Source organism: Salmo salar, chromosome 02 (genome assembly GCF_965601325.2).
Source record: "Salmo salar chromosome 02, fSalSal1, whole genome shotgun sequence".
Lineage (NCBI taxonomy): Eukaryota > Metazoa > Chordata > Actinopteri > Salmoniformes > Salmonidae > Salmo > Salmo salar.
In genome coordinates this window covers 70,017,637-70,033,909 of record NC_138292.1, presented here as the reverse complement: position 1 = coordinate 70,033,909, position 16,273 = coordinate 70,017,637, and the positions used below count along the sequence as shown (strand labels likewise).

General features: G+C 40.2%; 1 protein-coding gene across 1 annotated transcript; it reads left to right on the top strand.

The window, feature by feature from the left end:
* Positions 1-5,009: 5,009 nt before the first annotated feature.
* LOC123733197 (uncharacterized) lies at positions 5,010-14,672 on the top strand. The gene is made up of 2 exons (XM_082966406.1): positions 5,010-5,576; positions 12,572-14,672. Exons 1-2 carry the CDS (start codon positions 5,252-5,254, stop codon positions 13,699-13,701), a joined length of 1,455 nt encoding a protein of 484 aa, XP_082822532.1. The 5' UTR covers positions 5,010-5,251; the 3' UTR covers positions 13,702-14,672.
* Positions 14,673-16,273: the final 1,601 nt, after the last annotated feature.

Below are 16,273 nucleotides of genomic sequence, written 5' to 3'. Positions count from 1 at the left end.
TTGTTCCACTGGATATCATAAGGTGAATGCACCTATTTGTAAGTCGCTCTGGATAAGAGCGTCTGCTAAATGACTTAAATGTAAATGTAAAATGTCTATACTGCTCCTACATGGTGTAACAAAAGTTTGGGGTCATTTAGAAATGTCCTTGTTTTTGAAAGACAATCACATTTTTTGTCCATTAAAGTAACATCAAATTGATCAGAAAGAGAGTGTAGACATTGTTAATGTTGTAAATGACTATTGTAGCTGGAAACGGCTGATTTCTTATGGAATATCTACATAGGCGTATAGAGACCCATTATCAGCAATCATCACTCCTGTGTTCCAATGGCACGTTGTGTTAGCTAATCCAAGTTTATCATTATAAAAGGCTAATTGATCATTAGAAAACCCATTTGCAATTATGTTAGCACAGCTGAAAACTGTTGTGCTGATTTAACAAAGCTTTTGTAAACAGTGTGTGGGCCTTGTTCTTTAACAAAGCTTTTGTAAACAGTGTTTTGCATAACAATCAGGCAGTAGAACAACAATAATCATCATCCTCTTGACCAATAGTATGCCAGGTTATCATTGGGTTTAATTCAGACACTGTCAGTGTGCTAGGTTATCATTGGGTTTAATTCAGACCCCGTCAGTATGCCAGGTTATCATTGGGTTTAATTCAGACCCTGTCAGTATGCCAGGTTATCATTGGGTTTGATTCAGACCCTGTCAGTATGCCAGGTTATCATTGGGTTTAATTCAGACCCCGTCAGTATGCCAGGTTATCATTGGGTTTGATTCAGACCCTGCCAGTGTGCCAGGTGGACATTGGGTTTGATTCAGACCCTGCCAGTGTACCAGGTGGACATTGGGTTTGATTCAGACCCTGCCAGCATGGCCAGAAATGTATTCCAAGGTCAGTAACTTATAACCACTGAACCACCCCAGACCTTTCATGCATGACTAAAAACACCTAAGTATTAGATTTACTGCCCTGGTCTAGTATGTCACTGCCTCAGACACCATTCACAATGCTGGCTGAGGTACGAGTAAAACATGAGATATTATTTCCTAATTGTAAGAAGTGTTGTGAGTAACAGAACTGCCTACGATGTGGCGGAAGGGACGCTGCTCACTGATTGGCTGTAGTGACAAGGGTCCCTCCAAAAATCGATCACTATTCCAACTCAAATTCTCCCCCAAGTCCACCACTAATAGGCCAAGCCTCCACAGACCCTGTCTTGTATTGACAAACAGAACAAATCATTTGACATTCAAATATGTCATTTTAAATAGCTCAATTCAATCCAGCTGGGCCTTTTTAACAGACAGTTGTTCCTGCTGTAGATGTTATGCCTTTGTACAGATCTAGGATCAATTCTCCTCCACAATGCATACACAATACCGGTCAATTGTTTGGGCACACCTACAAATTCTATGTTTTTTCTTTATTTTAACTATTGTCTACATTGTAGAATAATAGTGAAAACAACACAACTATGAAATAACTCATATGGAATCATGTAGTAACCAAAAAAGTGGTAAACAAATCAAAATATATTTTATATTTGAAATCCTTCAAAGTAGCCACCCTTTGCCTTGATGACAGCTTTTCACACTCTTTGCATTCCCTCAACCAGCTTCACCTGGAATGCTTTTCCAACAGTCTTGAAGGAGTTCCCACATATGCTGAGCACTTGTTGGCTGCATTTCCTTCACTCTGCGATCCGATTCATGATAGGAGATCATGAAGATAAAAGTAAAAGTTTAAAAAAAGTCTAAATAAAACATAATAAAAAGTACATTTGGATGACACTAAGTAGTAGTGTTTTTACAACTAATGCCGGTTTGCCTGAGGCTGATGCCATGCAGGTGTTGGAACATATGCATATACACACACTCTCATTCAAATAAACACATACAAGAACACACACATACATGTTATAGTGCCAGACATGCACACAAACATATAAAGTAGGCATTGCTGTTATGATTTCAGTTGTCCTTGATGTCCTTTGTTTTAAATTTATTATTTTGTTTGAGTTTTTTGCTGTTTTCTTCTGTCTTTTCCTTTTTTCTCTTCAGTTCATTTTCTTGGTTGTTGGTGCACTGGGGGGTTCTTGGGGGGTGGGGAATGGAATTAATTGTATTTTTTTTCTTCCGGGGGCGGGGGGCTGTGGGAGGGGTCTCAAATGGTTGGAGGACAGCTATTGGGGAACTGTGGGGGGGATCTTGGAGGGTTTGGGTTTCACAAGATTGTGATCATGAAAAAGGAAACTACGACATATATTTTATATCACTATCATGCACACGCACCCTCACACATAAGGATGGCTCTGTTGCGGAAAGACTGATACATGTTTGATAGTGTCTTGATGCTGTATTGTTTGTCCTTCATGTTCTAATACTTTAATGTTACCACTTCCTTGTGTTTTTTGTAATAAATAATAATATATATTTTTTTAATCAGTCGGGGTCTAAACTTACTGTTGGGAGTTAGAATAGAAGAATAGACAAGGTGTCATTTCGAAATGTGGTTGTTCATCAGCAGTTTTTCTCTTGAAAAAAATAAAGAGGTGGGGAAAAGTACATTCTACACAAATGACCTTCATTATATCAAAGAACAAATGTGTGTGCCTGAGGGGAAATTAACTTTCATACAGCCAAAAGGGGTGAGAAGTTACACCAATATCAGTGGACAAATTGCGCTGCTGCTGAAAAACATCCCCACAGCATGATGCAGTCACCACCATGCTTCACCATAGGGATGGTGCCAATTTTCCTCCAGACGCGACACTTGGCATTCAGACCAAAGAGTTAAATCTTGGTTTAATCAGACCAGAGAATCTTGTTTCTCATGGTCTGAGAGTCCTTTAGATACCTTTTGGAAAACTCTAAGCAGGCTGTCATGTGCCTTTTACTGAGGAGTTGCTTCCATCTGGCCTCTCTACCATAAAGACCTGATTGGTGGAGTGCTGCAGAGATGATGGTCCTTCTGGAAGGTTCTCCCATCTCCACAGAGGAACTCTGGAGCTCTGTCAGAGTGACCATCGGGTTCTTGGTCACCTCCCTGACCAAGGCCCTTTTCCCCCAATTGCTGTTTGGCTGGGTGGCCAGCTCTTGGAAGAGTCTTGGTAGTTCCAAACTTTTTCCATTTCAGAATGATGTGTTCTTGGGGACCTTCAATGCTGCAGACATTTTTTGGAAACCTTCCCCAGATCTGTGCCTCGACACAATCCTGCCTCAGAGCTCTATGGACAATCGCGTTGACCTCATGGCTTGGTTTTAGCTCTGACATGCACTGTGAACTGTGGGACCTTAAAAAGAGAAGTGTGTGCCTTTCCAAATCATGTCCAATCAATTGAATTTACCACAGGTGGACTCCAATCAAGTTGTAGAAACATCTCAAGGATGATTAATGGAATCAGGATGCATCTGAGCTCAATTTCGAGACTCATAGCAAAGGTTCTGAATATTTAAGTAAATACATTTGTAAACCCCGCTCCTCCGCTCTCTCCACTGGCTTCCAGTTGAAGCTCGCATCCGCTACAAGACCATGGTGATTGCCTACGGAGCTGTGAAGGGAACGGCACATCCGTACCTTCAGGCTCTGATCAGGCCCTACACCCAAACAAGGGCACTGCGTTCATCCACCTCTGGCCTGCTGGCCCCCCTACCTCTGAGGAAGCACAGTTCCCGCTCAGCCCAGTCAAAACTGTTCGCTGCTCTACCACCTTCCGGAGACACCTGAAACCCCACCTCTTTAAGGAATACCTAGGATAGGATAAAGTAATCCTTCTAACCCCCCCCCCCCCCCCCCCCCTTAAAAGATTTAGATGCACTATTGTAAAGTGGTTGTTCCACTGGATATCATAAGGTGAATGCACCAATTTGTAAGTCGCTCTGGATAAGAGCGTCTGCTAAATGACTTAAATATAAATGTAAATGTAACATTACAAAAAACCTGTTTTGGGTTTGTCAGTGTGGGGTATTGTGATGTCATTGTGGGGTATTGTGATGTCATTATGGGGTATTGGGTGGAGATTGATTAGGGCAAAAAATTATTCAATTTTAGAATAAGGCTGTAACGTAACATAATGTGGAAAAGGTGAAGGGGTCTGAATACTTTACGAATGCACTGTATATTGCTGGCAGAGTTTTCAACTGCTGGGAGAGTTTTCTACCGCTGGCAGAGTTTTCTACCATTGGCAGTTTTGTACACAGTCATGTGATACGTGGTATAGAAAAGTCCAATCTTAGGAGAGTACATGGGAGGCACGATACTGTGAATCTGCAGGTGTCTATCTGATCAAAACCACTGATACAGGTGCCCCTCCACCCTCTGGTGGGATGGATCATGTCTACAGAGAAACCTAGATTCAAATACTTAGATTTGTGTGTATTGGATATATGTTGTGAAATTGTTAGATATTACTTGTTAGATATTACTGCACTGTCTGAGCTAGAACCACAAGCATTTCGCTATACCCACAATAACATCTGCTTAACACGTGTATGTGACCAATAAAATGTGATTTTGATTTTGATTTGAAATAAACATCTTATTTATCAAACGTGCTTTTGGCAGGAGTCAAAATGACTCCAAAGGATTTGAATTTGTTAAAAGTTCATATTGATACAGAAACACTAAACCATTGTTTACATTTATTAAAAACAAGTTGATTGACAAAGTCATGAAAAATTGGAAGAATTGAATAAACCACATTTTGGCTATGATAAAAGATATTCCTCTGGGGTCAAAATTAACCATGTCAGAAGTATGGTTCAATTAAAATGTGTTGTAGGTGTAACGTTTGTTTTAAATGCTCACTCATAAAACACGAATCAATCAACACATGCTTCTCTTTGAACGACTTAATATAATATTAACCTTTTATGAAATAAATGAATAATACAACTTTGGTTCCTCAACTGCGTTGGCCACTCCAGTCAGCAGATGGCGATGTGTGTATTTTAGGTTCAGGCGATGCTGCCAGTGTGACGTATAACCTAGTGGACGGGACCCTCCTTCAACAACAACAGCTAGTAAGACACCTCGGTAGCTTTCTAGCAAACATAGCAACAACATTCACGCTATTTACACTGTTTTGGTGTATATTAGTCGCTGTGTATTAAACACACGTCTGTCGTATGTATTTGTTGGCCCAATTAATTATATATTTACGTTGTTTGTCAGCTAGCTGGTTTGCTAAATTAGCTTAGAACTAGGCTAGTCGCTAATGCTATCTAGCGTACATCCCAGACCATGAGTTCACTAAGCTACTCTCCTCTTGCTAAAGAAGAGGAGGTCTGCTGGACGGAGAAAGAAGCTCTCGTGAAAGAGGAGGAAGAAGAGAAGGATGTTACAATACAAAAACAAGTAGAGGGTGAGGCTGTTACCGTGAAAGAAGAAGAGAAAGCTGTTTCAGTGAAAGAAGAGGAAGACGCGTTCAGAGTGAAAGAGGAGGAGGGTGTTACAGTAAAAGAAGAGGAGGCAGTGAAAGAGGAGGATGCAGTTTTCGGAGTGAAAGAGGAGGAGGGGGAGATTACTGTCACATTGGAGGAGGAGGTTGGAGATCTGTTTAACACCAGTAAGTACCGTCTCTGCAGTCGTTGAACCAATACGCAGTAAAGGGATTCTACACTTTAATGTTGTTCTGTAGGAATGGCTGAAGCTACACTGTAACGTGTAGAACATCAGGAGTGGACCATCAACAAAACGTTAAGAATTGATCAAATGCATCCAATGACAATGCCTGAAATACTGTAGTCCTCAATATCTCCTATTAGCTTAGCCCAAGATGTACTCTTAAAGGGGCAATCAGCAGTTGTTACATCCATTTTGGGACTCATTCATTAATGATATGTACTCATTGTTTCTTTAAGAATTCACTTATAAATGCCTCATGAGCTTAGTTCATCTGTCGTACCCCATCAGAACCCAAAATATAAGCTTTTTGTTGTACTCCAATGTTTGTCAGTAAATATAAACAAACACTGTATATCCTCAAAACATGGTTAAAACTATAATGTTGATATCATGGATGGTTGCATTTCTCCAGCCCCATCCCTCAGCTTTTTACCGAAACGGGCAGGGAGAATGCTTTGTTATTGTTTCTACTGCTGATTGCTGCCCCCGTTACTCTTCAAGGTCCAAGGACTGTATGTTATTTTCAGAGGTAGACTGGCTCTGGCAGCTAAAATAGTGAAATATTCCATCTAAATGAGAATTGATTCTCAATTGCGATACATTTCTAGAAACATAAATCGCTCTACTTTCCTATCACATCAGCATAATTTCACACAATACTTTCAAACCACATCAAAATAATTTCACACAATACTTTCATATCACATCAACATAATTTAAAATAATATTTTCACATCACATCAAAATAGGTAACCAGTCGCGACGCCCCAAACAGTAAACCAAATTCGTTTCTCATCATTTCTCCTTCCTTCAGGCTTCTTTTTCTTCTTTGGACTTTATATGGCGGTTGGCAACCAACTTTAAGGTGCATTACCACCATCAACTGCACTGGAGTGTGGACCTCAGTTCATCTTTCAATCACCCACGTGGGTATATACCAAGACCATCTGAAGAGGGCACAACAAAACCTTTTCCCCCTCAGGAGACTGAAAGGATTTGGCATGGGTCCCCAGATCCTCAAAAGGTAATACAGCTGCCCCATCGAGAGCATCCTGACCGGTTGCATCACTGCCTGGTATGGCAACTGCTTGGCATCTGAACGTAAGGCGCTACAGAGGGTAGTGCGAACGGTCTAGTACATCACTGTGGCCAAGCTTCCTGCCATCCTGGACCTATATAATAGGCGGTGTCAGAGGAAAGCCCAAAATTGTCAGAGACTCCAGTCACCCAAGTTTTAAACTGTTTTCTCTGCTACCGCACGGCAAGCGGTACCGGAGAGCCAAGTCTAGGACCAAAAGCCTCCTCAACAGCTTCTACCCCCAAGCCATAACACTGCTGAACAATTCATAAAATCGCCACCAGACAATTTACATTGACCCCCCCCACCCCCCTCCCTTTTGTGCACTTCTGCTACTCGCTGGTTGTTTGTTACCTATGCATAGTCACTACGCCCCCTCCTACATGGTCCAATTACCTCAACTAGCCTGTACCCCCGCACATTGACTCGGTACCGGTGCCCCCTGTATATAGCCTCGTTATTGTTATTCTCATTGTGTTACTTTTTATTATTACTTTTTATTTTAGTCTACTTGGTTAACGTTTTCTTCTTCTTGAACTGCACTGTTGGTTAAGGGCTTGTAAGTAAGCATTTCACGGTAAAGTCTAAGTTGGTGTCTTGACGGATTTGTAAAAACGGTTTGTCATAAAACACTATATATATATATATATATATATATATATATATATATATATATTTTTTTTATGTTGCTGACACCCCTCCCCAGAGGTGTCTCATTATTGGGATTCATTGCTGATTCCTACCTGTAGCTCACTATGATGTGTCTAGTGATACAGGTTAAGGGCCCTGTTGGAGATTGGTGGTTGGTAGCGGAGTCGAGGGAACAAGCAGGGTTGGACACCGCCATGTTATTATCCCACACACAGTCTCTGTGGTTTGTATGAACCCCATTCCTGGGAATTAGATTTGATTACAAATCACCCCTGTCTGTTACCACAGAAGGGTTCCGTCTGTCCCATTCCCAGCTAGGCTACGAGGCGCTTTGTCGCCAGTACCTATGCCTGGATGATAGGGGAAACCTCCATGCTTATTATAGAAAAAGTAATTAGGGGAAAACTACTTAGTAAACTGAAATAAAATAACAAACCTGTTTGAAAAATGAAAACTATTCCAAAACTATCTTTGACTCCAAAACTAAAATTGCCTAAAATAATAACCAGCATGAATTATGTTCAGTTTGAATAATTTATATCTTAACTTTGGGCAAAAATAGAATTAGTTTAAAAAAAAAATGTATGTGGTTTGAAAGCTTCTGAACCTGGTGGCTGGTAAATGCTGCCATGGGATGGCAATGTTTCAAATAGACCTAGCTTGTGTATCACTATCGCTTGCTATCACCAGAAATACATTAAGAAATTAGGATATTGGAAACTCCTTTAGATTCGTATTAACATATTAAAGAAAAGAACATTGGCATGAATTACCCTCTGTGAACAAGAAACAAAACATTACAAATATTTTCAGAGATGTGAGATAATGAACTTGTTCTCTGTAATATCGTATAGCTTTGCAATCGTGACATTACGTACTTTCAAGGAAAATAGGCATGTTTCTCGACTCATTCCCTGACTTTAAAAAGGGATTTTCTTGACAATGTGAACGCGATTGGTCAACAGTCTCTTGGACGGGCGTTATATACGCGTTGACATTTTCTGGAATAGATTTTATTTGAAAATGTTTTTGTTTACTTGCTTGCCCATTGAATTTTGAATGCACTGTACTGTTCATCTCTGAAACTCACTGAGATAATTACTTTGATACAGCTGTAGCAATACAGGGATATAACATCTACAGAAAAGACAGGAATGCTTATGGGGGAGCTGTTGCTGTATACAGTGCATTCAGGAAAGTATTCAGACCCCTTGACTTTTTCCACATTTTGTTACGTTATAGCCTTATTCTAAATTGGATTAAATTCTTTTTTCCCCCTTTCATTTAGCTAATTTATTTGGCACACTTGCATTTGGGGAGTTTCTCCCATCCTTCTCTGCAGATCCTCTCAAGCTCTGTCAGGTTGGATGGGGAACATTACTGCACAGCTATTTTCAAGTCTCTCCACAGACGTTAGATCGGACTCAAGTCCGGGCTCTGGCTGGGCCACTCAAGGACATTCAGAGACTTGTCCCGAAGCCACTCCTGTGTTGTCTTGGCTGTGTGCTTGAGGTCATTGTCCTGTTGGACGGTGAACCTTTGCCCCAGTCTGAGGTCCTGAGCGCTCTGGAGCTGGTCTTTCATCAAGGATCTCTCTGCACTTTGCTCCGTTAATATTTCCCTCGATCCCGACTAGTCTCCCAGTCCCTGCTGCTGAAAAACATCCCCACAGCATGATACTGCACCACCATGCTTCACCGTAGGGATGGTGCCAGGTTTCCTCCAGACGTGACTCTTGGCATTCAGGCCAGAGTTAAATCTTGGTTTCATCAAGCCAGAGAATCTTGTTTCTCATGGTCTTAGAGTCCTTAAGGTGCCTTTTGTCAAACTCCAAGTAGGCTGTCATGTGCCTTTTACTGAGGAGTGGTTTCCATCTGGCCACTCTACCATAAATGTCTGATTGGTGGAGTACTGCAGAGATGGTTGTCCTTCTGGAAGGTTCTCCCATCTCCACAGAGGAACTCTGGAGCTCTGGTTTTTGGTCACCTCCCTGACCAAGGCCCTTCTCCCCCAATCGCTAAGTTTGGCCAGGTGACCAGCTCTAGGAAGAGTATTCCATTTAAGAATGATGGAGGCCACTGTGTTCTTGGGGACCTTCAATGCTACAGACATTTTTTTGGTACCCTTCTCCAGATCTTTGCGTCAACACAATCTTGTCTTGGAGCTCTACGGACAGTTCCTTCGACCTCATGGCTTGGTTTTTGCTCTGACATGCACTGTCAACTGTGGGACCATATATAGACAGGTGCGTGCCTTCCAAATCATATCCAATCAATTGATTTTACCACAGGTGGACTCCAAACAAGTTGTAGATACATCTCAAGCATGATTAATGGAAACAAGATGCACCTGAAAGCAATTTCGAGTCTCATAGCAAATGGTCTGAATACTTATGTAAATAAGGTATTTCTGTTTTTTTACCAGTTTTCACTTTGTCATTATGGGCTATTCATGACACCCCTCTGAAATAAGATAGCTTAACCATCAGAAAAAAACTATTCCTTAGCTTACTCCTCCCGCTGCTGCAGGCCTTTGTAAATTCTGACGTTATGCTCCTATAGTTTCTTGTAATAGTCTACACCAGCAGTCATTATGCTCCTATAGTTTCTGGTAATAGGCTACACCAGCAGTCGTTATGCTCCTATAGTTTCTGGTAATAGGCTACACTAGCAGTCATTATGCTCCTATAGTTTCTGGTAATAGACTACACCAGCAGTCGTTATGCTCCTATAGTTTCTGGTAATAGGCTACACCAGCAGTCAGCAACCTTTTCCATTTGTTGCCAATTTATCTGACCGTTTCTACTGATCTGGTGCTAGTTATGGTTTTCATATTCACATTTTACTGGAACAGTTTCATTTAATTTATAATAGTATCTCAAGATCATTGTCTGTGATTAATATACATTCTATCTAAATCTAAATGAAAATAATACAAATCTAAAAGTAACTTTTATTGCCATTGCCAACTATGTAAAAATAGCCTCCATAAAGCAAACAAATAAAAACATTGCTGCCCGCAGGTAGAAAATATCCTATAAATCACATTGGCTGCACATGGCCTGTCTACAACGAACTTGAAACATTGTATCAACTGGGTCGGCCCAAAACTTGTGATAGCAAGCTTGCAACATTGTATAAAATATTCTCGGCCCTCAGTTTCCCGTGCCAGTGAGTTTGGGACAGACACAGCGGTCGGCTATTTTTGCAAAGAATAAGTAATCAGGTATCTTATGACATTTCCACTAGATCAGAGTGTTACGTTTTTCCGCTGAGTCGTTATCGAAAGAGTGAGAGCTGGGAATCTTTTTCTAAAATACTTTGAGGAACTATTGTTATTCGCAATTGAGTTTGATTAGACTTTGTTTACTTGCTGTTTAAGGTGAAGAAAAAATGTATTTGAGAAGCTCCACAACTCATTAGTGGTGGTGCGTTAAGACAATCAGAAATACTATCAGACATCCCCAAATGGGCACATTTATAGGCCTACATTTGCGCGCAGGACAGGTAGACTAGTCCTACTTCTATATGCGTAATCAGGTGTGCGTCCTTACTCAACATTAACAAGAGTGTTTCAAACAAAAGACAATAAATAAATTGACAGAACTAACGCATCTTGCGGGGTCAGGCCTGGGTGGTCTGCCATGGGCCGTTTCATTTAGTATCCGTTTGGGTCGGCATGGGGAATGATTGTATTTCTCCATAGTATGTTGTACCGAAGTTGACCGACTGAAAGGGAGTGTAACTTTATGACTATAATTACTGTTCCCTGAAGGAAGGAAACAAGGTACAACACCTGTTTGTCCCCGCCCCTATCCTGGGTCAGTGAAGAGCAGTATTAAATTGAAGGAATAAATCCAAGCCTCACGCTCATCACCTGTGGAAGGCGGGGCCTCCAGCGAGGCGCGGATTTAATAGTATGTTGTACCTAGTTTCCCTCCTTCAGGGAACAGTAGTTATAGTCATAACGTGTGGATTTAATAGTATGTTGTACCTAGTTTCCCTCCTTCAGGGAACAGTAGTTATTGTCATAACGTTAAGCTTGTCATATGATGAACTTCAACTTAAATACTGGGTCTTGTTGTGGGACAGTTTTTTGTATTCAGATCTCTGAAATGCACTCTAACTACGTAATGGGAAAACAGTTTTCATGGGCACAGAAATCCTAAAGCATTTCAGAGTTTGCTAAATCCAATGGTTCAAACCGAGTCACCTTAACTTTATTGACAACACCCAAATGGATACTGTAATTTATGCGGTTCTTCAATAATTACACATCATTCTTAATACTGTAGCAATTTAGTTAGTCACATGTTCAACTATCATCAGCTGATCCAGGAAATCATTTTCTGAATGACAGTCACATAACAAACATCACGACATACAACAACAACCAAAGTGCTTCTTCATTCATTACTCTGGTAAAGACAGTTATGCCGTGCTCCACGTTGGATCCAACATCCCTAACAAATTGATGTTTATAATGTGTTATTATCTGCTTGATTTACAGTACCGTCTCGTTAGTCAGTTTGCACACAGAGATACTTACCTCATAATGTGTAGAGAACTGTTCCTTGATGGATAGGCTATTGTACAACACACAGAGCTATTTTCCTTTATTCAGGACATTTAGAATGAAAACACATTAAAGAGTAGCCTAGTGGGATTATTGACAAAATTATCTGGTGATCAGGTTATGAAATGTCATGACAAAGATATTTTAGTTTCCATGTTTCACCTGAAATATTAAATGATTTATAGTCCTTGGTCTATGTTGTTGTTAGGTGAAGTTATGGGTCCTACAGTAGGTCTATGGTATTGGTATCACTAGCAGTTTCCGCATTAGCATGGAGGAGTTTTTGCAACCAAATTGCATGTGCATCGCCCTCGTGCGGCAATTTTAGCAAACACAGAAAGGGGCCAAATTGGAGACCAAAAGTTGACTGGCACACTGCTTAGGATTCCAACAACTTTAATAACTTATTTCTAGCCTACAATCATCGATGTTTCTGCTAATGTGAAAACAAGACAAAATAACACTATAGTTTCTGACTTGACTGTCTTAAGACAATTTGTCATAATTTTAACATTCATTACAGACCTCAAATGTTTGTACAACATCATGGCTACGCTGTTGGCATCACCTTTTACAGTGGATTTCTGCTGTCGTGGGCCTTTAACCATCTGTCTGACTTCTTGTTCACACAGGAGAGAGATGTGACTATCGTGGATCCTCTGGGGAGCCTCAACAACATCATGATGCTGACGAGGCAGAGCAGAGTCTCTCCACATCAGAACACCTCAAGAAACACCAGCAGAGACCCACTGGGAAGAAATCTATTTGCTGCTCTGACTGTGGGAAAGGTTTCAAATCTTCATCAGAACTTGAAATACACCAGCAAGTACACACAGGAGAGAAATCATACTGCTGCTCTGACTGCGGGAAACGTTTCTCAAGATCAAATTCACTAAAAGTACACCTGAGAATTCACACTGGAGAGAAATCTCACCACTGTTTTGATTGTGGGAAGAGTTACTTAAGATTAAAATCACTAAAACTACACATGAGAATTCACACTGGAGAGAAACCTTATAGCTGTGATCAATGTGGGAAGAGTTTTACTATATCTAGCTATCTGACTATACATCAGAGAACACATACAGGAGAGAAACCGTATAGCTGTACTCAATGTGGGAAGAGTTTTACTCAGTCAAGCAACCTGTTATCACACCAGAGAAAACACACTGGAGAGAAATCATATAGCTGTAATCAATGTGGGAAGAGTTTTACTCAGTCAAGCACACTGGTATCACACCAGAGAACACACAGAGGAGAGAAACCTTATAGCTGTGATCAATGTGGGAAGAGTTTCACTACATCTAGCCATCGGATTGTACACCAGAGAACACACACAGGAAAGAAATCTTATAGCTGTACTCAATGTGGGAAGAGTTTTACTCACTTAGGCAGCCTGTTATCACACCAGAGAAAACACACAGGAGAGAAATTTTATAGCTGTAATCAATGTGGGAAGAGTTTTACTCAGTCAAGCAACCTGGCATCACACCAGAGAACACACACAGGAGAGAAACCTTATAGCTGTGATCAATGTGGGAAGAGTTTTACTAAATCTAGCTGTCTTATTGTACACCAGAGAACACACACAGGAGAGAAACCTCATAGCTGTGATCAATGTGGGAAGAGTTTTGTTACATCTAGCCGTCTTATTGTACACCAGAGAACACACACAGGAGAGAAACCTCATAGCTGTGATCAATGTGACAAGAGATACTCTGATAAAAGATCTCTAATCAAACATCATAAAATACATACATGAAGTAGTTGTTTCATGACATCAATGAAATGATGTCACAATGTAGAATGTTTAAACATTGTAGAAGGAGTATTGTAATAATTTCACAATGTAGATCCCTAAACGTTTGCCCCCTGTTCTATTGATTTCAACATGATATGGATATTAGCCCCGGGGAAAATCCAGGCTCTGAATTGAAAGAGTACTATTTATGTGATTCAGCAAAAAGTGACTAACAAAAAAAGAGTTGTGTTACACTTACCACGTTGGTGACTCACTTGAATCAAAATGTAACACTTCAAAATGTAGCTAGCTGTTTCTACAAGTTGTCCTCTAACTAGTGATGTACACATTCCCAGATTCCGTGTGGTTTTTGAGCTGTTAGTTTTAACAGGACATGCAATCACGTCTCCCTCCTCTCGCACAATTGATTTCAACATGATATCAATGAGTGATGACAAGTAAGTGTTGTGTTCCTTTGTTTAGCGACCCCTAAATTTAAATGCGTCACTCCAAAATGTAGCTGACTGTGTTCTGCAGGTTGTCTTCTAACCAAAGATATCTCCCATTTCCATGTGTTTTTTTTTTTGTGTTAGTTTCAACAGCACGTACAACGTGATTTCCCCCCTAATCGATATCAGTGATTTATTGCTACTTGTCAAAACAACAGCGTTTCTGGTGCTTGTGCAGTTTATAAGGTGCTTGTAATATGATTACTATTGTGGCAGATGTTTGTGTAGTAGATAGTACATTTTATATTTAGGTTTTCTATATATCACAAACTGTTTCTGCATATTGGTTATTGAAATGTACATGTTAAAACTGTGTTTGGAGATTGGGGCTATCCCACCAAAATAGCAAAATGTTGTTGACAAGACGTCCAATATACGTTCGGTTTTAGTTGAAAAGATGTCGTTTTGTCAGTGACTTGAAAACAACTTAATTTCAATGTACTTGCAGCATGGACGCAGAATAATAAATTGGCCAATAATCAATTTTATGTCACTCCAGTATTTCTTGACAAAATTCAAACGCTAATTGTTTTCAGGGAAGTCAGTTGTACAACTGAATGTGTCTTCCACATTTAACCCAACCCCTCTGAATCAGAGAGGTGCAGGGGGTTGCTTTAATCAACGTCCACGGCGAGTTAACTGCCTTGCTCAGAACGACAGATTTTTACCTTGTCAGCTCCGCGATTCGATCCAGCAACCTTTCGGATACTGGCCCAACGCTCTAACCACTAGGCTACCTGCCTACTGAAGAAGCACGACTCAAATTACCTCATATTTCAAACATCCAACCTGACAAAAGATACATTTTTTATTATTCCATGCCTCACCATACCACGGGATGGTTTAGCTAACATAGGCTAATGCGATTAGCATGAGGTTGTAAGTAACAAGAACATTTCCCAGGACATAGACATGTCTGATATTGGCAGAAAGCTTAAATTCTTGTTAATCTAACTGCATTGTCCAATTTACAGTAGCTATTACAGTGAAAGAATACCATGCTATTGTTTGAGGAGAGTGCATAATTTTGAACATGAAAAATTCTTACTAAACATATTAGGCACATTTGGGCATTTTAACAACATTTTAACAGAAATGCAATGGTTCATTGGATCAGTCTAAAACTTTGCACATACACTGCTGCCATCTAGTGGACAAAATCTAAATTGTACCTGGGCTGGAATAATACATTATGGCCTTTCTCTTGCATTTCAAAGATGATGGTACAAAAAAATACAATAGAATGGTTGGTTTTTTCTTCATATTATCTTTTACCAGATCTATTCTGTTATATTCTCCTACATTCCTTTCACAATTCCACAAAGTTCAACGTGTTTCCTTTCAAATAGTACCACGAATATGCATATCATTGCTTCAGGGCCTGAGCTTAAGGCAGTTAGATTTGGGTCTGTCATTTTAGGTGAAAATTGAAAAAAGGGCATATCCTTTAAAGTGAATTATTGCCAATACATATGAACAAAGGGGTGTACATTTGCTGTTGATATTTTCTATTTACATTTCATGTAATATTTAGTAATCATGATTATTTATGCAACCAACTGACAATTTTGGGGTACAATTATATTGACATTGTTGCCCTGCTTTTAGAATATCAGGGTTCATTCTCAGATGTGCCAACCCAAATGTACTAGAGAATGACATTGGGGACTGGGCCAACAACATGCCTATCGAGTGAACCCTGAAAAGAGAGAGAAGCTCCGAAGTGAGGTGGAAAGTTACTACGGATATTGCAGGAGTTTCCTCTTGAAATCAGACATGTCCGTGGTAAGGTTGCTGAAGGGTGGGGCAGTCAAAAAGATTTGTGTTTTGCGTTTAGCCAGTGCGTTGCCATGGATCACAATTTATTTTGACTGCACATTTTTCCGTATTGGAGATGAGTTTTATTTGGGCTCGTTCCAAGGGGACGAGTTCTAGAAGCTAGTGAGTTTTAGAAAGACGAGAGTTCTAGAAGCTAGTGAGTTTTAGGATTCTATAGAAATTATACAATTGTATATTATTATTTAGAAATACGTGTTTTTTTCTTGTTTTTAATTGTTGACAGCCAGTAGACACCATGTTTATAT